The sequence below is a fragment of the Podarcis pityusensis genome (assembly GCF_964106645.2).
Source record: "Podarcis pityusensis genome assembly, chromosome: 11".
In the NCBI taxonomy this organism is placed as follows: domain Eukaryota; kingdom Metazoa; phylum Chordata; class Lepidosauria; order Squamata; family Lacertidae; genus Podarcis; species Podarcis pityusensis.
The window spans coordinates 30,403,123-30,428,180 of record NC_138036.1 but is presented as its reverse complement, the minus strand read 5'-3'; the positions used below and the strand labels follow the sequence as shown (position 1 = coordinate 30,428,180).

The following is a 25,058-nucleotide window of genomic DNA, read 5'->3' as shown; positions in this document are numbered from 1 at the left end:
CAGAAATAGTTCGTGTATGACAAAGTGAATCTATTGAATACACTTGAGAAATAATGGCAGAGCATGGGGGATAGTAATACAGTAGTGACAAGCAACTGAGAAAACATATTTTTGATGGTGTTTGCTTTTGATCTAAAGAAAGCCATTCTGCTTGTTAAGTAATCTGCTTTGAATATGTTTTTATTTTTATTTTCCCAGGCCTTCTAAACGTTAAATGATTTCAGTTTATAGGCTGCATTTGTTTTTCTGCTGCTTCAACTTGATATAGGTTTAACTTTGTCATTTTCACTGTGCTACTGCTTCTATTTTTGGTTATAGTTCATTTTGGGATAGATTTTTAAGATTTTTGTTCCAGTTTAAGCTGCCTTGAAAGCTGAGCTTATAGAGTTCTGTCCTGTTGTGCACCATATTTTACAAACCCTCTTCCCCCATCTCTGTTTGGGGATAAATAAAATGCAAAGCCAGTTGCATGCATGTTTATTTAGGTCAAGTAGAAGTGATAGTCCCTGTAGAAAGCAGGAGATATTTTAAGGGCATTTTTTGTTTTAATCCTTTTCTACAGGTTCGCTTAATGATCACAGATGCTGCAAGACACAAACTCCTGGTACTAACTGGGCAGAGTTTTGAAAATACAGGCGAGCTCATTCTTCAATCAGGCTCCTTCTCATTTCAGAATTTTATTGAGATCTTCACTGACCAGGAGGTTTGTATTTCACTACTCTCTATTCTAATGTCTTCTTCAATATTAGTTATTTGCACGTTTAATTTGTAGATTTATGTGCTGAACATTCTCAAAGAAGGTGGCAATAAAATAACAATAACAAACATACTAACAAAGCAATCCTGTGGTGGGCAGAGAAGAATCGGGGCATAGCAGCTGTTTTTCCTGTGTCCTACCGAGCTCACGCTGGCCAGGGTATGAAATGGGGGCGGGGGGTGCTGGAGAGGAGACAAGTTTACCTACTCCAGGACTGGCTTATTTCCCTTCCCTTCTCGAGGGCACATCGCAGTGATCAGGGGAACCACTCATTATATGATACCCCTCTTGTGGAATCAGGGGTGCCAACTTGAATGTAATGGGGGGGGCAGGTAAGCCCCACCTGCACAATCAATTTCAAGATGCAATACCCATCAACAGTGAGGGAGGGCTCGAATATTTTTGGAGGTGGTGCTGAAGGGACCTTGGCCCCTAGGAGTTGGCTCCTCTGTTTGAAATGCTCTCCCCAGGGAAACTCACCTGATGTCATCATTACTTATATTTAGGCACCAAGCAAAACTATTTCTATTCTGGCACACCTTTGGTGTTTAATTGTCTGTGGCCTTCAGTAGGTGGGATCTTTTAGTCCTGCCTTTTAAGAAATATGAATGAGTTTTAGATTTCCCCCTGTTTTGTTTTATGCTGGTTTTACCGTACGGTATACTGTTTAATTACTATTGTAAGTAGCTTTGAATTACTTCTGTGAAAGGGAGGATAATAAGTTCAGTAAATAAAAAGTTGGAGAGGATCAGGATATGTTGGTGCTTTCCCCACGCATTTCCCCGAGGTATTTGTTAAATGTTCGGAAAGTTATACCATAACCCTTTATATTACAAAGTAGACACTCAACCGAGGTTCTATGACCCACACAGTGATCCTTTTCCAAGTATTTTTCTCTATGCATCCCAGGACGTTGTTTGAAACAAAGCTAAAAGGTGGATGTGAAAGTAATTCTTCCCCAGTTCCCCCCACCTATGTGTATATTGTAGGGAAATCTTTCTTTAAAAATGATTTGCATCATTCACAATTGATTGGATTGCAGGCTTATTCTGGACTTTAAACACTGATGTCTCAAAGTGGAAATTGAACCCAAATCACTGGAATTTCAACAGATACTGTCAAGGCTGCCTCAAGTCTCAGCTCACAAAAGACCAACGTCTATCTCTTCTTATATACAAAAGTGTTTATTGCAGTTCATTGTTTGCTTCACATCCGAGGCGCGCAGCCCTACGTCTGCTAGGCTTAGACCGCTGAAGTCCCCTCTGAATCCGTACCTCCCCTGCACCAGTTTAAGAGGCTTGCGCTGCTCCACCTCTTTCTCTCTTTCCTTTTCCGCAGGGTCTTTCTGCCCGCTGGGGTTTCGCCCCTCCTGGATTCCTCTGACGCGGAATCAGACTGCTCTTGCCCCCTCCTGCGGGCTTTGGGACCTGGCCCCTCCTCCGGGCTCCCTGTACTTCCGCGCGCCTCTACATTTGAACTTGGCGCGCGCGCCCAACCTCTAACCTTCCTTTTAACAGCTACACTACTCCCTTCACTACTCCCCTCCCCTTCCGGGAGGGTGGCTTGCTCCGACCTCCCTCCTTTCTCTGCTGCCGGAGCCGCTTCCCCTGATACACTGAAACCTCCACCCCCTTCGCTGCACTCTGGCGGGGAGGCTGGTCCTGACGCCCAGCTGCCACTTTGGGATCCCCCGCTGGCCCCCTGCTCCTGACACGTCCCCCCTGGGGCTCCCCTGGCCTTGACCACCGGCGCCCCCTTCTGGGAATCCTCTGATTCGCTGGAAAGACTCATGGAATCTCTTGAGTCATTGTCATCCTCTTCCTCGCTGTCCTGGGATTCATCCCCATCGCTCTCCATCTCCTGCCTACCCTGTGCCTCTGTCCCTGAACCCCTGACAGATACAAACACAGATATTTCCGGAGTTTTTGTTTGAAAAGCAGGAGGGATTGAAAGAGATTATATATTAAATCAAAAGGGTATGGTGGTGGCCTGGACCTTGAGCCCACTATACATCATTGTTAATCTTGTTCTATGGACAACAGTATACATGATTTGTGAGTTTTGCTCCCTAATATTCAAAACATCAACATTCCAAAACTGAAAGAATCCATATCTGCTATCTACAGAGATGGACTATCTGTCAAGTAGTCACTAGGGCTGTTCTTAATTCTTTCTGTTTCTCTAGACATTATGTTGGCTTGCAATTAATGTACAGTGTCTGCAAATTCCTGAAAGGCAAAGAACCCATCGTAAACAGACTGTCAAGCTGAATTATGTATTTTTATAGCACTGATACATAGGCACAGACTGAATCCAAGGAAAGTTTAACAGATCTAAGCCTCAGTCAGACCAATATTAAGAGAAATCTGGTCCCACAATATGGGATACTTATGGAACATATGGGGTACTTTAGGAAATTATCATAATCATAGTTATATTTATACCTTGCCTATTTCCACGACGGTACTCAAGGCAGCTTACAGATAAAAACAAGAACCTCTAAAAATATAGAAAACTCAATCATTAAAATACAATTAAACATCAATAGAATTAATACTATATGCACATATTTAATCTGTTTTAAACATACCAATAATTACAGTAAAAACAGTATGGCACCAGACCTTTCATTAAAAGCAGTAAGTTCCCAGTAGCCTACTGGAACAAGGTAGTCTTCACCTGCCAGTGGAAGGAAAGCAAGGAAGGAGCCAGTTTAGCTTCTCTAGGGAGGGAGTTCCAAAGTATGGGAGCAGCCACCGAGAAGGCCCTCTCCTTTGTCCCCCACCAAGTGTGTTTGTATGAGTTCAACTAAGGCAGCATGCTCTTCAAGATTTCTGGTTTGGTTGTGGGAAACAGACCAAACAAACAAATCAATCAATCAATCAATCAATCAACCAACCAACCAATCAATCCCTTGCCTGATTTCTATATGTAAGTTACCTTGCAAAGTTAGTTTTCAAAAACACACACACAAAAAAACAGTTGCATCATGCTTCTTCATTCCAAACAGTTCCTAGAACATTTTTTAAGTATTAGCTTCATGCAAACTATAAATATGTATCTAGACTTGCAGTTTTTCATGCATAGTGGACAATCTGCGGCTACTTACTGGAATATTGCCCACGAAAATATACCTTATTAAAGAGGTATACTGATCGCTTTGACATGAAGACTCACATTGTTTCTCTTCTTAGCAACAAACAACCCAGCCACCCATTTTATGAGCCTGGCCAGTTTTTTCTAATTTAATATGCTAATTTCTTTTATCAGATGTCTACTTTGCAATCGTTGAGGCAGGCTACTTCAGGATTCTGTCTCAAGGACATACACATATTTGTTTTGGAAAAAATGAGAAGCAACACTGAAAGAAAATGAAATTTGATAAAGTTACAGGTCTGCTGATACCCCAGTTTTGCATACTAAAAAATGAACATGGCTTCTATTATCAATATGTCATAACATTTAAAGAAAAAACCTAGATCATGTCTTATAAATGCTTCTGTATCATTATATTCTAGAAAACCTGGTGCCTTTTATTGGCTTTCCTCTTGTATCTTGCGGTGTTTATTCTCCTGAGTGTTTGCTACCCTATTAAATAATAGTGTTTTAGTTTCTCTGCTTGACATTTGGATAAGATCTATTTATATCCCATAAGATGGTAATATACACAGTTTTAGTGACATATGAAGACAAAACAGCTGTTCGGTCTTCTTTATTTTCTTTTTGTTACTATTTTCTTTTTATATAGATGTTGGGTCTCTCAGGAGCAAAACATCTGCTCTATGACTTTCATAACAGTTACTTTCAAAATAAATAATAAAAAATACTATATATTAAAATACATAACAAGTGCTTGAATCTCCAAAGGAAATAAATATGTGCTTATGGTTATTTATAGTTCTTTCCCATTCTGCTAGCTAATTAAATTTGTGGGCCAGGATTCTTGGCATGACCAATTAATTCCTTGATCTAAACCATCCCTTTAGTGTACTGAATTTTTATTTTATTTTATGGCATTTGTCTCCTGCCTTTCTATACACATAAACAGAGAAGCTTATAACCATAAAACAATAATCAAACAGCAATGAAGCAACAAGCAATTTTTTAATGCAATAAAGAAACAAGCAGTGTGCTTCTGATTATCAGTCGCTGGGCATCGCAGGAGGGGGGAGAGTGTTATTGTGATCAAAAAAAGATATGAAAAAATACTAAAAGCAGCAACCAGCAATAAAAGAAATATAAATATCCCCCAGTGCCCACTAGACCAATACCAGTTTTACTGCTCCTCTAAAAGCAAGCAAGGATTGGGACAGGCATACCTCTGGGATGGGGCAGTGATGCTCACCTGACCTGTCAACAGCACCATGGCTTACTGGGGTGTAAAAGGGCAAGGCGGTGATGAGGTCTTCATGGTGCAAGAACATAGAGCCAATCCTGTATTCCTACTTGCACATTTGTACCTCTCTCCCCCACTAAATCACAGCAGTACTGGTGGCAGGAGATCAGGTAAGTGCCACCGCCCTGCCCCACCAACTGCAACTATCTATGTCTCTTGCCACCTGTCAGTCATCTGAATCATAGCCTCCTCTAAACTGTCTCTTGAATCCAGTTCTTTGTGTGCACTACACACACAACCCTGAGATGCAAGTTTACTCATTCATTTAAATGAAGAAAACAGCAATGTGTGCACAGGTATGCATGTCCAAGTGCTTCCTCTGTTGTAGTAAATGGAGAATCCGTTGGGGGAGAATTCACTGCGTATATTGGAATCTGAATGAATAAGAGAAATGTATTTTTTTTAAAAAATGAGCACGATCCCGCCTTTCTTCTTCAAATAGAGTACATTAAGAAGTCTTCCTTATTTTGAGGCTTTAGGGAGTCCTGAGAACTGCCTTTTAGTTTTATGAAAAGTAAGTACAATTTAGTGTAAATTGACACATAACATTCCCCTTTATGTTTTGCACCCCAGATTGGAGAGTTATTGAGCACGACTCATCCTGCCAACAAAGCCAGCTTAACGCTTTTCTGCCCTGAGGAAGGGGATTGGAAGAATTCAAACCTAGACAGACACAACCTTCAAGATTTCATCAACATTAAGCTAAACTCTGCCTCTATCTTGCCTGAAATGGAAGGACTTTCTGAATTCACAGAGTACCTGTCAGAATCAGTGGAAGTGCCATCACCTTTTGATATCTTGGAGCCACCAACATCAGGAGGTTTCCTGAAGCTTTCAAAACCTTGCTGTTACATTTTCCCAGGTGGAAGAGGAGATTCTGCACTATTTGCAGTCAACGGATTCAACATGCTCATCAACGGCGGGTCAGAAAGAAAATCTTGTTTCTGGAAACTCATTCGACATTTGGACAGAGTGGATTCAATTCTGCTCACCCACATTGGAGATGACAACCTGCCAGGGATTAATAGCATGTTGCAACGGAAAATAGCTGAATTAGAAGAGGAACAGTCTCAAGGCTCCACTACCAACAGTGACTGGATGAAAAATCTAATTTCACCTGATTTAGGAGTTGTATTCCTTAATGCCCCTGAAAGCCTAGGAAACCCCGATCCTAATTTTCAGTTAAAAAGAAGTGTAGAGGAGGCTTGCTTTACCCTGCAGTACTTAAATAAGCTGTCTGTGAAACCAGAGCCTCTTTTTAGAAATGTGGCAAACAGCACTGAGCCTATTATCCTTTTTCAGAAAATGGGAGTAGGGAAGCTTGAGATGTATGTGCTCAACCCAGTCAAAAGCAGCAAAGAGATGCAATATTTTATGCATCAGTGGACGGGTACAAGCAAAGATAAAGCTGAGCTGGTGCTACCAAATGGTCAGGAGGTAGACATCCCAGTTTCCTATTTGACTTCCATCTCATCCTTGATTGTATGGCATCCTGCAAACCCTGCTGAAAAAATAATCAGAGTTCTTTTCCCAGGAAACAGTACCCAATATAGCATATTAGATGGACTAGAAAAACTCAAACATTTAGACTTTCTTAAGCAACCAACAGTTACACAGAAAGATCTAACGGGTAACATGGTGAGCCCAGCAGTAAAACAAACTAAACTGAAGCAGCGAGCAGAGAGTAAGGAAAGTCTTAAGCCTGCTGCAAAATCCCTGTCTAGCAAGACAGTCAGAAAAGAATCGAGAGAGGAGGCGTCTGACACAGGGAAGACTAGCCCACCTGAAAAGACTCAAAGGGTAGAAAGTAAAGAAAAAACAACCACAAAAAAGGACAAACCAGCAAAAGCTGAGACTAGGCTTTCTGTGACAGAAAAGGATCTGACAGCTAAGGAACAGCAGCTGGCAAAATCTGAAACAATTGAAAAACAAGCAGCAGATGTCAAACCAAAAGTAGTAAAGGAGAAGCATGTGAGAAAGGAAGTGAAAGTAAAATCTGAGGAAAAGCAAGAGGAGAAAGAAAAGCCAAAGAAAGAGGTGTCTAAGAGAGAAGAAAGGATAGTGGCTAAGAAAGAGGAAAAGCCTAAAAAGGAAGATACCAAGAAAGATGTGAAGAAAGAATCTAAAAAAGAATCAAAGAAAGAAGCTCCTCCAAAAGAATCTAAAAAAGAAGAGAAAAAGGAGAGCAAAAAAGAAGAAAAGAAGGAGCCCAAAAAGCTTCTCAAAGAAACAAAGAAAACATCTGCCTCTCTGCCGGAGTCGAAAAAGACTACAACAAAGCCAAAGCCACAAAAGAAGGAAGAGTCTGTTAGAAAAGAAAGTGGGCTTGTTGGGAAACCAAAAGAAAAAGTTAAAAGCAAGACAGCAAAGAAAGAGATCAAGGTTGCCGAAACGCCTGCTGCAGTGGCTGCTTTGGGAGCTGTCGCTGCAACCGTAGCAGCTGTAGGTGTTGCAGCTGCTGGAAAAGAACTCGAAGCGGAGAGGTCCCTTATGTCTTCACCAGAAGATTTAACCAGAGACTTTGAAGAACTAAAAGCTGAAGAAGTTGAAGTAGTAAAGGAAACAAAGCCTCAGGTAGAGATAATAGAAAAAGAAGGCAAGTTAACTGATATAGAACAAAAGGATTATGAAGTTCAGAAAGAAAAAACAGAAGGGCCTGCTGATTCTCCTGATGAAGGCATAACTACCACTGAACCTGAGGGTGAATGTGAACAAACTCCTGAAGAGCTGGAGCCTGTAGAAAAGGACAGGGTTGATGACAATGAAAAGTTTGAGGATGAAGGAACAGGTCTTGAGGAATCTTCTGAGGCAGGGGACTATGAAGAAAAGGCTGAGACAGAGGAAGCCGAAGAACAAGTTGTCAATGAGGAAGAAGAGGCACCACTAGGCCTCAGAAAACAAGACCTGAAGGATAAAATAGAAACTGGGGAGACTGACAAAGAAATGGCTGGAGCATTTGAGCATGAAAAAGCTAAAGATTTGAGATATGATGAAAAAGCAGAATTTAGAGCAGAGGGTGAAGAGCGAGATGAAGAACATGTAGATGAAATGGTTGAAAAGGCAGAAACAGAAGAGAATGAGGAGGAAGACAAAACTGAGGATGTCAGAGATGAAGATGAAACTGAAAAAATAGAAGCTGAAGAGGATTATGTTATGGCTGTGGTGGACAAAGCAGCAGAAGCTGGTGAGATTGATGATAAATATGGCATGCACCTAACCACTCCAGCTAAGTACTCAGAACCTCCATCTCCTGCTAAAGAACCAGCATCTTCAATCCATGATGAAACGCTACCTGGTGGTTCAGAAAGTGAAGCAACTGTTTCAGATGAAGAAAACAGAGAAGACCAGCCTGAGGAATTCACTGCTACTTCAGGTTATACCCAGTCCACCATTGAAATATCCAGTGAGCCAACTCCAATGGATGAAATGTCAACTCCAAGGGATGTGATGAGTGATGAGACTAATAATGAGGAAAGTGACTCCCCTTCCCAAGAATATGTTAACATTACCAAGTATGAATCAACACTGTACTCTCAAGAAGTTACTAGGACTAAACTTTCTCCCCTTCCTGATGCTTTCAATGGGCTATCTGAAGGATCTAAAACAGATGCTACTGAGGGAAAAGACTATAATGTTTCAGCTTCTACAATTTCACCGTCTTCTTCCTTAGAGGAAGACAAATTTGGCAAATCTTCCTTCCAAGATCTGTACCGCCAACGAGAAAGTGAAGTCAAGAGTACTAGTAAACTAGAAATTTCAGAAGCTTTGGATGACAAGCATAGCCCAACTAGGAGTCTAGATGAAAGTCCAACCCCTCTGTCACCTGTTGCTAAAACACCTCTAAGTGAACGTAGTGTGAACTTTTCACTGACTCCCAATGAGATTAAAGTGACATCAGAACCTGCAGCTCTCACAGCACTCTCTGAAAAACATGAAACCCATGAAGAGCACTGCCCCAGCCCTGATGATAAAACATTAGAAGTGGTGTCCCCTTCACAATCAGCTGCTGGTAGTGCTGGACACACACCATATTATCAATCTCCCACAGATGAAAAATCAAGTCAACTTCCTTCTGAAACTACTGGAAAAGCAGATGCTTCATTCAGCTTTGAAGTTAGTGATACCAAAGATAATATTACAAAACACAGACTAAGCCCAATGGATGAACCAGTGCCTGACTCTGAATTGCCTTCTGAAAAAGTGCTCTCACCTTTACGAAGTCCCCCACTGATTGGTTCAGAGTCTTCCTCTTATGCATTTTTGAGTGGTGATGTAATATCTTCTGCTAGGGATACTGACAGTCCCTTTGAAAAGAAGAGTGAAAGAGATGGTTCTCCTTCACAGAAGAGCCCAGTTTCTGATGTTGCTTCTACAAACCTTTTCCAAGAACAGCAAGTTGAAAACGATGTACAGCTTTCACCAACAAAACTGGACTTTGTCCTAGAAAAGGAAAAGGATGACTTAGAAACTTCAGAAACTCAGCCTTCATTGGTTTTGGATGAAAGGAAGCTAGGAGAGGTTTCTCCTACACAGGTAGATATTAGTCATTTTAGTTGTTTCAAAGAAGACACCAAGATGTCAATCTCTGAAGGTACAGTCTCTGATAAATCTGCAACACCTGTTGATGAAGTTGTAGCAGAAGACACTTATTCACATATTGAAGGAGTTGCCTCTGTTTCCACAGCATCTGTTGCTACTAGTTCATTCCCAGAACCAACCACTGATGATGTATCTCCTTCACTGCATGCTGAAGTTGGATCCCCACATTCTACTGAAGTAGACGATTCTCTTTCTGTATCTGTTGTTCAGACACCAACAACATTTCAGGAAACAGAAATGTCTCCATCTAAAGAGGAGTGCCCAAGACCTATGTCCATTTCTCCCCCAGATTTCTCCCCTAAAACAGCAAAATCAAGGACACCAGTTCAAGATCACAGGTCTCCTGAGCAATCAACTATGTCAGTAGAATTTGGGCAAGATTCCCCTGAGCAGTCTTTGGCAATGGACTTCAGCAGACAGTCTCCTGAACATCCAATAGTAGGTGCTGCTATGCACCATATATCTGAAAATGGTCCAACTGAAGTCGATTATAGCCCTACAGACATGCAGGAGCACTCTTTTGCAAATAAAATATCACCAGTGGAACAAGCATGTTTTGGCAATGATAAGGATATTTCTGAGATTATTTCAGTATCTCAGATAGAAGCTTCGCCCTCTTCCTCCTCTGCTCATACACCATCACAGGCAAGTTCTCCACTACAAGAAGAAACTATATCAGGTGTCACTCAGCCTAGTGATATGCCCTTACATTCTGCATTTCCATCAGAAAAAGTGAACAGCCTTGGAGAAAAACTTTCACCAAAATCTGATTTATCTCCACTAACACCACGGGAATCTTCTCCTCTATACTCACCTGGTTTTTCAGATTCACCTCCTGTGATGAAAACAACTACTGCCGCTTGCCACTCACCTCCATTATCATTGCACATGTCCCCCGACAAATCATTTGGTTATCATACCTCAATAGTTGAAGACCCTTTAACAAAACATAGCCAAGAGCTCTTAGCCTTTACGGACCAGGAAGACATTCAGGAAACAACCAGATCGCCTGAAGCTCTTAAATATTCTTATAATGGAACTGGAAAAACTACCAGATCACCTGAGGCTGTTAGTTATTCCTACGACAAAACAGAGCACACCACTGGATCCCCTGAAGCTCTTGATTATTCCTATGTTGCGACAGGGAAAACCACCAGATCACCTGAGGCGGATAGTTACTCCTATGAAACAACAGAGAAAGTCACCAAGTCACCAGAAGCCTTTGATTACTCCTATGAAAAATCCACCAGATCATCTGAGTCTGTCAGCTACTCTTATGAGACCACTGGAAAAACACACATATCTCCTGAGGCAGTCAGCTATTCTTATGAGACCCCTGGGAAAACTAGCAAGTCATCTGAGACTGTCAGTTACTCTTATGAAGTGAGTGGGAAAGCTATGAGATCCCCGGACACTGCTAGCTACCACCATGAGGCTGATAAGTACTTTGTTTCAGAAAAACCAGAAACCCGTCAAGATGTTGATTTGTGCCTCGTTACATCTTGCGAATACAAGCATCCCAAAACAGAACTTTCTCCCTCCTTTATCAACCCTAACCCCTTGGAATGGTTTGCTAGTGAAGAACAGTCTCAAGAGCAAGAGAAGCCGTTGACTCAGTCTGGAGGAGCACAGCCTCCTTCAGGGGGGAAACAGCAGGCGCGCCTGTGTGGAGAAACTCCCCCAACCTCCGTCAGCGAATCTGCCCCATCACAGACGGATTCAGACGTGCCGCCCGAAACAGAAGAGTGTCCTTCTATTACAGCAGATGCTAACATTGACTCGGAAGATGAATCTGAAACTATTCCAACAGATAAAACCATTACATATGAACACATTGACCCTCCGCCAGTCCCCATGCAAGATCGCAGTCCATCGCCTAGACATCCTGACGTCTCCATGGTAGACCCAGAAGCCTTGCCTATCGATCAGAACTTAGGCAAACCGTTGAGGAAGGATCTAAAAGAAAAGACAAAGACGAAAAAGCAGGGCACTAAGACCAAGTCTTCCTCTCCTTCCAAGAAGAGCGACGGCAAATCAAAACAGGTGGCTTCACCAAAGCCTGCTGGCTTGAAGGATTCGCTGGATAAAGTTTCCAGAACAGCTTCGCCAAAGAAGAAGGAGTCCGTGGAGAAAGCTGCCAAAAATGTCTCTACTCCAGAGATAAAATCTTCCCGTAATGAGGAGAAAGATAAGGAGACAAAGAATGCAGCCAACTCTACAACATCGAAGTCGGCAAAGACCGCAACTGCAGGTAAGAAGAAATGGCAAGGTTAATTCCAAAGAGCAGGGGAGGGGGAGTCTCCAGCCCTTGGGCCATACATTGGGCAGCCAGCCCCGCCCATCTGCCCCACACCTGACGTCATGTGCAGGCAGAGATGTGGCTGCTAAGTGCAAAATCAGGAGCCTCAAAGTGCACTCCTAATTGTGTGCTTTCAAGCAGAAAGCATGCTTTGGCTCTGCTTCTCATCTGCTAATGGCTCGTCTGTGCTAGCGCGATCCCTGTGGGGAACTCTGACACAGTTGATGGCTGCAGGCAGCAGACTTCAGCTCTTCTTCCCATCAGCCACTGGTAAAGCCTCAGATACTTCAAAGCATGACACGGGGCTCTTTGCAAGCCCTGCATCGTGCTTTGAAGCCTCAACTTCAGAACACCCAATCATTTGTTTTCACTGTGACTGACAGGTGGGCAGCCCCACCTGTCAAATATGGCCTTGCGAAGCTAGGAGCAGAGAAGGATCTGGCCAGAAGGATCTAGTCCTACCCTAGATGCAGCACTTGTTTGCTTCAGCTACAGATTCAACCTATGTTGTGAAACGATCATCTAAAGAGAACGTAGCTATGATAGCGGGCCAGTTTGCACATAATGCTGAGGCAAACTAAGGCAAACTGCAATCATGAGGCATCCTGGAGCAAAAATCATGGCTTTTTCCCTTCTCTCCCAGTCCTGCTGCTGCCATGCTACCCAGAGCATGGCATGACTTGGCTTAGCAATATGTGTGAACATATGTGTTCATGGTTTCATCCACTCCGAACAAACTACAAGTTGTAGCCAAGATTGGCTCTTTGCTTACCATTCGTGACTTATTTTGCAGATACATAGCATGAGCTCAGATTTGCATGTAATGCTAAGTGAAACCATGGGCTGATTTTGGGTATTGAAGCAGCAGGGAAGAGCAAAGTGGCTGTTATTTTACCTCTGGGCCCAGACATGCTTGATTGTTCACAGTTATCTATGGTTTGGCTTAATTTTAAGTATGAATTCTGTTGCCTGTTTTTTGTACCTATGCTTATACATTGGTTATTAAAAACAATCATTTCACATATGCAACCATAAACCTACATAAGTTCCTGCTTTTGCTTTCCATAATTTTGATGCCATCCATTGTACAGTTTAACAGTATTTTGATCAAACGTTAATTATTCATGGATATTTGTTTATCCATTTGTTATTGAAGAATGACTGAGAATAGATCCAGATTTGACATGGCAGAAATGCTTGCTATGGATATTTTATATTATTATTATTATTACTTATTTACTTACTGTGTAATGCCATAGAGTTTGGACAATGTGCTGCTACATTTAACATCTGTGTAGGCTCCTGTGTCTGCAAATTACACCCACCTCTGTGAAAAGGGAATTATATTATAGCCGCTTTTATATTCCCCTTTATAGTAAATGGGTAGGGGCATAGCTTTTTCCCGATTGTTTTAATTCAGTCCTGAATAACAGGTTGGACTGGGAAGACACACAGTGGCTCAAAAGCAGACAGGGCTGCTTCCCAAAATAGTGATAGAAGTTGAATGTTGTTGTCAATGCACATACAGGTGTTTGAAGCTAAAGGTATGTTACTCACACCTGAGGCAGTAAAAATGCTGCTGCTATGGTTTACATTGTGCTAGTAAAATCTGTTCCAGAAAGAAGGAAAGGCTTAGATACCATGTACATTATTGTTACTTTGGAAAGAATAAGGGTCCAGTCAGCAGGTAAAAGGTTTCTGAGAATGCCTTGACCTATAACATCCCTCATTGTAGAAATGAAACACTGTGTACATTTTAGGCAGCCAAGCAACTGGCTACAAGAAAAGGTCCAGAGGTGCCCATCAAAGAGTTTGGTATTGTATTGATTGCTAGAAGAACTATAGTGAAAAGTGAGGATGGTGGAATATGTATAAGAGCTATTTCTTGTTTACAGAGTGAAGCCTATGGGCAGATCTTCCTGAATTTTCATGAATGCCTAGAACAGTAGAAATAGCAAAAAGATGGGTCCATGCAAGCATACACATAGATGTAATCCATGTTCATCATGCACTCCCCTGGTGCCTTAGCTCTTATTTTCTGAAAGAACTGTAAGCATTAGAAGCTGCTAATTGTCAGCCTTTTAAAAAACCAAACCAAACCAGAATGGCTTTCCCATTTTGCCTTTGGTATCCTGCCTTTTTTGCAGAACTAGCACCTCAGTTAGCATGTGCTATTGCTTCTGTATATCCTATCTCTATTAGCCTTGTATTACCAGTTTCTTTTTCATGAATGGAAGAAGTACAATGGTAGCACAGTACTGTGGTAGCACAATACCCAGCCAGTCCTAGCTTCATTTTGCATATTCTCCTATGCTGTATTTGATTAGCATCCACTGTGATACTGAATCTCCTAGTATTTCTACTTCTTTATATAGGAAGCCATATACTGATTCCCATTCCCCTTCTTGCTTAATTTTTGGGGAGTGCTGTTGTGCAATAGGAGCATTAAACAAAGATGAATAACATGAGAAATTGCATAATGTTGAATTGTGGCTGGTGAGAATGAGTACTTGACCTCACAAACTTGGAAGGTGCTGAACGTAAACACAACCTACATCTTTTGAACAAGTTGAGCAACTGATCTCCTGATTTCTTCCTGGCCCCTTTCCCAAAAGTTCTTTTTAGAAAATCTTACTTTCAGTTCTTAAACGCAGTTGCATTGCTGCTCTTATATATCTTGCAAGGTGCTACTGTTCTGCCATGGTTTTGCTTAGAGCTCTCATCCTAATGGTCTGGGTCAACCTTTTCCTGGTTCCAACATCTGAGTGACCTTTGAGCTGGCATTTGGGACAGTAGTTCTTCCAACTTGAAAACTGTATAATAGAAGGACCTCCTTCAGGAATTTCCCAAAAATTTTGATGTTCCATAAATTCTGTTGAAGAATCCTATTTTTTTGAAAGACAATTTAATAATCACAGTTTCTGCATGACAATTCTTGAATTAACCAATCCTATTACATGATACAAAGTACCTGATGATGAGGGTTTAAAACAAAACTATATAAGAACTGATCAGGTATATTTTCCCCTCTTGTTCTCCTCACTAAGCAGTCTTTGATTCTATAACTGTCATATTTTAGCAAATCTTTTAAGAGTCAGTAGTATTCATTGGGGAATATGTGTTCCACAGTCAAAGTGTGACAAGCTAGTTCTGTCCAACTTTAAATTACGTGTTTTCTAAGGTCACATTTTCTCATCAATAACTCAGACAAGACCCTTGTGTGTGTTTGTGTGCTTTTTTTTTTAAGGACCTGGAAATGTAAAACAAACAAAATCTATAGCTGTGCCTCCAGGACCTCCTGTGTATTTGGATCTGGTCTATATTCCCAACCACAGCAACAGCAAGAATGTCGATGTAGAGTTTTTCAAGAGGGTGAGGTCATCCTACTACGTGGTGAGTGGGAATGATCCTGCTGCTGAAGAACCGAGCAGGGCTGTCCTGGATTCTCTGCTGGAGGGCAAGGCTCAGTGGGGAAGCAACATGCAGGTAGGCTCTCCAGTATTTGTGAATTAAAATCTGAAGAGATAAAAAAGTGACAAGGAACTTTGAGAAATCTCCTAAACCAAGATGCTGAGAGGTGCCTCATATTTGATAACAAGTTTCTTCAAGCTTTTTCTGGTCACAGTGACCCTCTTGCATGCCATGGTAAAACCAGAATGCATGGTTTATCATTACTATAAAGATCACTCCCATGGAAAAACAAGCACGGACTTAGCATTGTTTCTGAGTCAGGAATCATAGTTTATTTCTCCCAAACAAACCATGGTTGGCAAAACAAGAACAAACCTTGGCTTCACATGGCAATTCAATTGGAGGAAAACAAAGCAGTCTTTAGTTGAGTTGTCAGGACTTCTGCTTTGCTGCTCCGACCCTGCTAGGAGAGGATCAAGTTAGCAATTGTCTGTGTGTTCACTGTAAATCAATAATTATGGTTTACCATGGCATGTGAATACAGCCAGTGGGGAGGAAAGTGTTCTCATAAGCTCATGATTTAAAACAACAACTAGAGCTATATTGAAAATTGTTTTTTCTCTTAATCTTCCACAGTTTGTGTTAATTACTAATCATACATTTTAATTGACTATTTGCATATTACCAAAACCTTACTGTAGGTGCCTTTTTCAGACTTTGAATGATGTTTAAGTGCAGATCTAGACGCAATGTGGTAGTCCCATGTCTTCAAATGCATGGCATACCCAATTTTGTGTGTCTACTATATATTTTAATGGTTTCATGTTCTATATCCAAGATTTTGAGTTTGGCTTAAGTACATCTTTAAACATTGTGCTCAATGCTTGGAAACTGGTTTTCTGTGAGCCATTTTGGGGTAACATTTCAATAACCCAACAGCATGGTCAAGCTTTCTCAACTGGATTAATAGGCCTCTGCCATGAGTGTGTCCTTCTATATTATTTTATTTTTAGTTCATTTGCTGTTATTTTCTGCTTTAAGTATTTTTACTGTGTTGTGTAGATTGCCTCAAGACACACATGCAGAAGGTAATTAATTAACAATTATAATGGGCCGAGGCCAGTTTTGGAGAAGCAGCTCTTCCGTGGATGGGGCTAAAGATGCCCTCAGCCATACAAAAATGTGATAGTGTTGCACATCATGTGTTCAGTATTTTGAAAAATGTGGATATGTAGAACTTAGTGCCTAAAATGTCAGAGGCTCCCATTTCACAATTGTAGAGGTTGAAGTTCTATACTGTACCCCAAGTAGTCTCTGTCTTGTTTACATAAGGACCATATGCCTTGAGATAGAGTTTAGATTTCTCAACATCTCAAAATCCACGTCTTCTGATAAATGTTTTTGTTGCACCTAGTTGCTACTGGTGTTAGCCACAGAAGTATTCTTTCAAAATGGGGGCCAGTATTCTCAAGACTTGCTCACACATTAATACCGCCTTCCGTTTGATCTTAATGTGTCCTCTGTTCTCGTATTCTTGTATTGCAGGTGACCTTAATCCCTACCCATGATTCGGAGGTGATGAGGGAATGGTATCAAGAGACCCACGAGAAACAACAGGACCTTAACATCATGGTACTGGCGAGCAGCAGCACTGTTGTTATGCAAGATGAATCTTTCCCTGCATGCAAGATTGAACTGTAGAAAAAGAAAAAGAAAAAAATCAATGCATCACAACCTTAAACTTTGTTTCCAGACATTCTTCAATTTGAAAACACCTTTTCTAATGTAACCCATCTAATTCAGCTGCCGAACTATATATATATATACCTGCCAAATGCTATACTGTATCACAGTGATGCAAGTCACTAATCTTTTTTTTCCAGTCTTTTGCTGATTGCTAAGGGAAATAACAGTATTCCCACCATAGGGTTCAAATTACTGCAAAACCTGCAGATTCTGGTTCATCTCCGCTGAACAGTTGGAAACCATGCACTAGCAAACACTGCTGACTTCTGCCAGGTATGGGGGCGTTTGCCCTTGAGAGAAAGACAGGGAGAGAAAGCGAGAGAGAGGAGTAGAGGAGAATAAAATCATTAGTTTTGCATTACTCTCAAAGCAATCAATATATTGCTTCCTGCAGTCTGCCATCACATAAAAAAGAAAGATGTAGGTTTGCATTAGTCTGAATAACTGCAAGAGCGGGCGTTTTTAATTTAGTGACAAAATTAGCTAGAAAATTACGTGAAACCGAATGTGGCTTTGAAGGGACGTAAGATACAAAACACTCACTTGCTGTTGGCAACTTCACTTTGAACATGTCATATTCGCGTCACAGAACTCTCCTAGGCAATATATGCAAGTAGTTTGAACCCCATTCAGTTTAACATGCAAACATGTTGGTCTAAGGCATGCTCCCAGTGAAAAATACATCTAGTCTACTCTTAAATTCGACAAACTTGCATGCTGAAACACCCAAGTCACACTCAAGTTTACTGAAGCAACATACCAAAGCAGTTGGGAGTACCTATGGTAGACAATTTGCCTTAGAATGTGACTTGAATGTACAAAGATACTTGATGCACTTATTTTTTAAATGCAAGATAGCAAGTTTATAAAACATCTGTGTAGGATTATAGTTACACCAGTACAGAAGTATGCGTGTGCATGTGTGCTACTGGAAACCTCTCTGATTGGTCAAACAGCTTGGTGCTATGAATTATGCATGTAAGTTGAGCACTTCATTTGTGCACCTGAACAGCAAGCCTTTTATTTTATTTTTTTGAAAGTCTGCTTTTTCTCCTCCTCCCCCTTTTCCCTTGTGAAAGAAAGGGTGCCCGGTACCAGAAATTAACACATACAGAATGTTGCAAAAGGTTCTCTGCACTCTGTACAGTCTTTTGGAGCCTTGTCTCACCTTATTTTGACAGTTAATTTAAGAGCGAATATGGGAACAAATGTACAGATTTGATTTTTTTTTTTAGCTAGGTGCGAACTTTTAATAGATGAATTTTTAAACAGAAGTTTTGTTTACAGGAAAATTGCAAAGAAAAAAAATCAGGTGAAGGGATTTTTTTTTTTTAAGTAGTTTTGTAAGACAAGTGCGTAATGTTATTTTGAGGTTCTGGTGAGAATGAAGTACTGTATTTATTTAACATAACTGCCGATAATAATTTTGCAGGGAGCACACTAAAAAATGCTGTTATGTGTCAGTGATTAAAGAACCCAAGAACTAAAATGCAGGCTGGCTTCCTTTTAGCCAAGAGACTGCCTAGGTTCTGGGCTGGCCCAAGGGCACAAGCAACCCAACACTTGCTTGTGGCAATGTTTTTTTGGAGGCGGGATGTATCAACGAAAGCAGCTTTTGATTGGCAGTTGCACCGCGGCATTCTTTGGGGTGCTGCTGCAATGCACTTCTCCACCTGTTCAGGGCTACTAGTTGGGGCAGCAGAAGAACTGGCTCTACCTACTGTAGGTTTTCCTTTCTCCTGGTACCTGTCTTAAAATTAGCTCAAGCAAGTTCGTGCTCCCCATATTTACAGATCCCTTCCAAAAGAAAAACTAGGATTGTGTGAATGTTGCAATTCTGTGAAGGGTGCAGAAAAGCTGATTACAGAATTCAGCTTTCTGAGAATTTCAGCGCTCTTCCTCTCTTTTTAACCCTTATGGTTACAGGGAGGACCCAGAGGAGTGGCTGGCGGGAATCTCAGTACCCTGTGGAGCATTTTCCCAAGATTAGCAGTCATAAAATTAATTATGCAACATAACAGAAGTCATGCAAATGTGCATAATTTATGCATCTTGCAGAATTAAGCTTCAGTTGTCACAGAATTTGTGTTACCTTGGGGCAGAAGTTTTGATTTTTTTAAAAAGCCAACTATCACGCACAGCTTGAGGGAAGGCTACTCATTATTAAGGCAGTTGTCAAAGGGTTAGGGCATCACAGAACCTGTGGTAGTACCTGAAGCTTCATGGAAATCTTACTGGTGCTGGTAGAATATCTTGAGGACTGGGTCGCAGTTATCACTGCATATAACAATATCCATTACGCTTTATTTTGTGGTTTTGTAAGGAATTTACATGACCGCCGTAATAGGAATTTGCTTTGTTCTGTGCCAATTGTTTTTTTGCCGAAGGCTTTGATTCCCTAAATAGTGGATTTTATATCGTTTTATTTTCTATTATAATTTATTTCAATGGTTAACATTGTTTATTTTTATTTTATAGATGTGTATTTGCACTGCTAATTTTTAAAAATTATTTTTCATACTACTACTACCCCCCTTTTAATTTGGGCTGTGTTAGCCCAGTTAATGCTGTGAAATATTGTTTGTTAAATGTTTTGTGCATTTTTTTAAAAAAAAAGTTCTAATATTTTATTTTTGTTTGACTTTTGTAGCGATGCTACTTTATTTATTCTTTCACCCAGGTCATTCAAAAGCTTGTGTTCTTGTGGTCTCTTTGCTTTTATTGGAATAATGTACATGGAAGCAACTAGTAGTAGTTTGGGACTCGCGTCCTTAAAAATTCCATATGATTGTGGTACGAAAGACAAAGGGAAATGTACTGTGGAAAGAGGCAGAATTTCTAAGTTAAGTGTATGTACAATGCTTCTTTCCTAATGTGAACAGCTCAAACCTAAAGAGGAAGTTGCACCACAGCACAGAGTGGTTTGTCCCAGTATAGTTAAAACAGAATCCTGAAGTGGGGGAAGTTAGTTCCGCTACCTGTAATTTGAAACTGCTGGCACCATGAAGCTGAAATGCTACATAGCTGATGAGCCCTGGGTACTCCTGCCTGCCCCTTTTGCAGCTCAACACTAGCTTTTCGTAGCCCAGCTACACAGCATCTCTGATGTGGTGCATCTTGGGCAGTGCCCTCGTCCCCACTGGATGAGTTAGCACAATACCATCAACAGCACATTAAGTGTGCCGATGCGCTGGCCACAGTTGTTACTGCACCACATCCTGAGCTTGCCTTGTTAGCAAAGGGTCAAGGAGGATTGGCCTTTTACAGTCTTAATCCCATTATGGATCGAGCAGCAAGTCTTGCTGAGTGCAGTGGGGCTTATTCCCAAGTAGGTCTCCAGGGGTCTTCAGCTTTGGGTCTACCAAGTTACTAACACAATATTCCATTTATCAGTGAACTGTGCAGAAATGATTTGTTTTATGATCTGCCCCCCACTTTATATGTAAGCAGAAATTAAATCATTTTTAGTGGGAGTATATTTTATAAACATATTGCAAATAAATAAACAGAAGAATGTCGTTAACAGCAAGCGAGTATGTGAAAGTAGCCACTTGGCCTGTTTCCAAACAAGCTGCTTCTTTTAATTAAAAAATGAAGACTTTCTTTTAGTTCAGCCCTAAATAGCAATATTAAATGAATATGTACAAAAGAGAAGCTGCCATCTCTCCACGCCCTCCGAGAAGTGGCAGTCTTTCTAGTCATATGCACACCAGCAGTCCCATAGATTAGTTGAAATCAGCATAGCAGTGCAGTCCTATGTATGCCTAACTCAGAAGTAATCCCCACTCAGTTCAAGGGGGGCTTATTCCCACATAGGTGCATGTAGGATTGCAGCCTCAATGGGGTTCAAATCCGGCCTTAACATTCCTTCACTCTAAGAACATCCTCAATCGTTCTCATACATATTTTGTTGTAGGAACAAAAATTTAATCAGGTATTTATGTTGGGTGCACTACTTCTTCTTTTAAATGCCTCAGAAATGTTTGATAGCCCCATTCAGCTCTTGGATATCAGCAAACATTTTCCTGTATATAAAAAAATGATACTCTGTATGGCTTCATCTCAAAGATCTCAGTTGCGCAGAAGCCATGTCCCTGATCAATCTGCACACAGAAACATGCGCACAGGTCTGCAATCCAATGTGCTTCTTGAGAACTGGCTCTTAGGGGTTTGAGAACCCTCGGGAACATCTTTTCAAGGATACAGGGCGATGGAAAGTGTATGAGATGGATACCCATCCCCCCCACCACGAAGGGGAGTGCCTTCCTCTTGTGCAACAATTTATTGGATAGCCTGAGCTATCCGTTTCAGGATTCTGAATAAGATTGCAAAAGTGGGGTATAAATTTTCTAAACAAATCTGCTTTTTACGCACACACAAGTTTTCAATGGCAGCCAATTTTGGCGGTGTTTTTTTTTATTAAAAAGAAAAACTCCTCTTGACCAAATTAATGCCTTTCTTGCCTGTGCAACTAACCTAATTGTGTTAGTTACAGCCATACACAATTAGCTTATTGACAGTCAACCAGGAAATGCCATGGATACTGATTCTGAGCTCTGCTGCTCAGCACAGATTACTAGAAGCATGGTTCAATATTGATTAGCCTAATTTTAATGTGTCAATATTTGAGTGCTGATAGCACTCTAGAAAATGATGGTATTGCCCATTGGTAACATTCCCCTAATCGTAGCCTTTATGATAGTACTATTCCATTGAATGAAATTCAGTGACTGTTTAGGCGAGATCACAGTCCATTTCCCAACTTGACAGTGCAGTCCTATACACGTCTACCCAGAAGCTAATCCCCAGAGTTTGGTGGGATTTACTCCTAGGTAATTGTGCATAAGATTGTAGCCTAAAATGGATCTTCTTTTGCATGCCTTTTCATCTTCATATGGTGGGTCTGGTTACAACAATTCCTACCTTTTTGATTCCATTCCCATTCTTCGTCTCTTTGAGTTATTTTTAACTTCTCATACTGTGGTGAATGGATCCAAATGTGTATATGAATGTATTTAGCTGTCTTCAATAGCTTAAGCAGTTTAGGAACCTAAAAACACTGAACTGAGAAAATAAATTTGCTGGGGGAAATTCCAAGTCTCCCTGCCCCAACGCTTCCTGCTCCAAGGAGACGCTCTGCATTATAAATTTTATGTCCTAGGCCTCTTCTTTGTCCATATGTAACCAGAAGTTCTTGCTCAGAGGAAAATAGTAGTTTTTGTGGTCTGGCATTATTAAGCAATGGGGGGGGGGGAATGCAATCTTTACACTTACAGAACAAAAAGAGAGTTTCTGTAAGTGATAATATTCTCACTGAATAGTTGACAAACCACCCCAAAAACAAAACAACAAAAAACCAGTCCAGGAACAAGCAGTTTTTCAAAATGCATTTGCAAATTGCATTATTTGCCTTGTTAAAGATGCTTGCTATTTTAAAAGAAGAAAGTTCGCTGTGATTATAACAAAATAAAGCAAGAAAAATGCAGCATCTAAACCTTGAACATTTATGGGGGGGAGGGAATGCTTCTCTGCACTGAATTAGCTTTAGGAGCCTCCATTCTATTCATACAAGACTGGGCTGTACTCACATTGGTAAAAGCGCAATTCTGAAGTTCCAGGATGCTTTCACATGTTTGCATGCAGCCATTAATTCTTCCAAACCATGGCGAGAAAGTCTTGTTGCTGGCTGAGAAGCTCCTCACACACTCCTCTCTCTCTTGTTCCGAATGGTCTTGTTTGTGTCGGTCTGCAGCTGTGTATGGTTTTATGTCTTATAATCCTTCATCACCTCTATTCTATCCAGTCATATCTAATGTAGAAAATTAGTTTCCAGTGAAAGTAATATGTAGTGCTTTTATGATATTTGTGTGCAATATCCCCTCTTCTGTTGAGGATATTTGATGTAAAGGAAACAAGCTCAGTTCCACAATAAAATACAAAAATAGTTATAAGTGTCAGTGTGGGTTCTTTTTGTATTTATATGAGGATGCACTTTCAACTCTCTTCTCAAATCGCATTCCTGGAAACAGCAAAGGAAAGAAAGTGTTGCAAGATGTAATTATTCTGTAGCAGATGAATTCTGTTAGTAGATGTGGGAGACAAATGGGGTGTGGAGTAGCCATCACAATCACAGCCTACCCGTGAGCTTCCCAGGGGCATCTGACTGGCTGCTGTTGGAAGTATTGCGGCTGTCATTGACTGGTTGGATGCAAAGGTGTGGTGGGAAGAGGGCTCAGAGCCCAGGGATTGGTGGTGGGATGACAGTGAGTGGTCAGAGGAAGAAGAGGGAGCAGACTGAGAGGAGGAGGGGTCAGAATCTGAAGAGGCAACAGGGTTTAGTGAGCAGGAAGAGGCTGTAGCAGAGAGCAGTTCAAACTCAGAGGCAGAAGCAGAGGCTGGAGAGGAAGTGGACCAAGAGGCAGTGATGAGGCAGGCTGCTGAAGAATCCAGGGAGTTCCCCCCCCCTGCAACCAGCTTGCCTCCCCCACAGGTCTCCTAGAACATGCAGAGAAATGAAAAGAGCAGAACAGAGATTGGTTGTGCACAGACACCATCCATGACTGCTTGGGAAAAAACCCTGGAGAAGAGACAACTGTGGGAAGGCAGGTACCTCACAACTGACTCATTGGACAGTTACGGTTATGGCTGTTATGATCAGTTTGGCACATAAAACCAGTAGCAGTTATGATGAGTTTCCCACACAAAACCAGTGGCTGCTATTTTTTGGGCAGGGATAAGAAAGATTCCACGTCTCATCAGCTACAATTGGTATTATTCTCCAATATATACACTTGGAGGGGGGGAGGGAGCCTTCCATCCAATCAGTTGTAATTTGGATTGTTCCCAAATTCAGGCATAAGATGAGCTGGTAAATGCTGTGACTTGCTGGTAGTGCCTGCCAGTATCTCTTTCAGGGTATATGAGATGCCTTCTGGTCTTAAATCTATTGTTGGCCTGTCCCTGCTTAAGTTGTGAGTTCATAATCTGGATACCCCGGCTAGCAAAAGTGGAATTATTTTGCGGAGGGAGTGAAGGAGCCGAGGGTTAAACCGCAATATACACTCAATTAGCTTCTGCCAACCTGATTCCCTGCAGATGTTTTGAACTACAACTCTCATCAGGCTACCTACTACAAAACATCAGGAGGACACCAACTTGCTGAAGGCTTCTAGGCATCTCTTCGAAGATTTCCAACCAAATGATGTATTGATCTCCCCTGCCTTGGCCCTGATTGGCATTGTAAGACCTACAATAGAATACAATAGAGGAATGACTGCATCTTTTGGTTCAGGGCTTTAATATTGATCATGACATGTTTGCGATGTATCTGCAAGATCTGTCAGACATTTCAAGTCTGCACTTGAGACTGCAGCAGAGCTTTCAGAGGGTGGCAATAGGGGATTTCTCAGCTCCTGCTGCTCTCTCTTCTCTCTCTTCTAGATTCTGTTCCCTCAAGGTTTTATGTCATCCCCTTTTCAATGATGAAACCACTGAGCAAAAACCAGGTGCTAACAGCATGCTGAGGACGCTCAAGTTTCCTCTTTCCTTCCTCTCCTTACTGCTCCTGAGAGCTAATTCTGGCAATCTAAACCTGTTTAAGCAAATCTGGCAAAAAAGAAAAAACCCAAGATTGTGACAAAATAGATTGGTAGAAATAAAATGTATTTGACTATCTGTCTTGCACATACCACCTTGCACCCAAAGATCTGTAAGTGGTGCACAATAAAAGGAATAAAGGTAAAGGGACCCCTGACCATTAGGTCCAGTCGTGACCGACTCTGGGGTTGCGGCGCTCATCTCGCTTTATTGGCCGAGGGAGCCGGCGTACAGCTTCCGGGTCATGTGGCCAG

At 41.3% G+C, this 25,058-nt stretch overlaps 1 protein-coding gene across 1 annotated transcript in view; it reads left to right on the top strand.

Annotated features, from left to right (window-relative positions):
* The window catches only part of MAP1B (microtubule associated protein 1B), a 70,157-nt gene extending 46,998 nt beyond the window's left edge, over positions 1 to 23,159 (top strand). Inside the window, exons 4-7 of the mRNA XM_080972195.1 lie at positions 563 to 703; positions 5,727 to 12,003; positions 15,299 to 15,537; positions 17,008 to 23,159. Coding sequence (XP_080828321.1) covers positions 563 to 703; positions 5,727 to 12,003; positions 15,299 to 15,537; positions 17,008 to 17,163 — 6,813 coding nt within the window. The 3' untranslated portion in view covers positions 17,164 to 23,159. The remainder of the gene's footprint in view (positions 1 to 562; positions 704 to 5,726; positions 12,004 to 15,298; positions 15,538 to 17,007) is intronic.
* Positions 23,160 to 25,058: the final 1,899 nt, after the last annotated feature.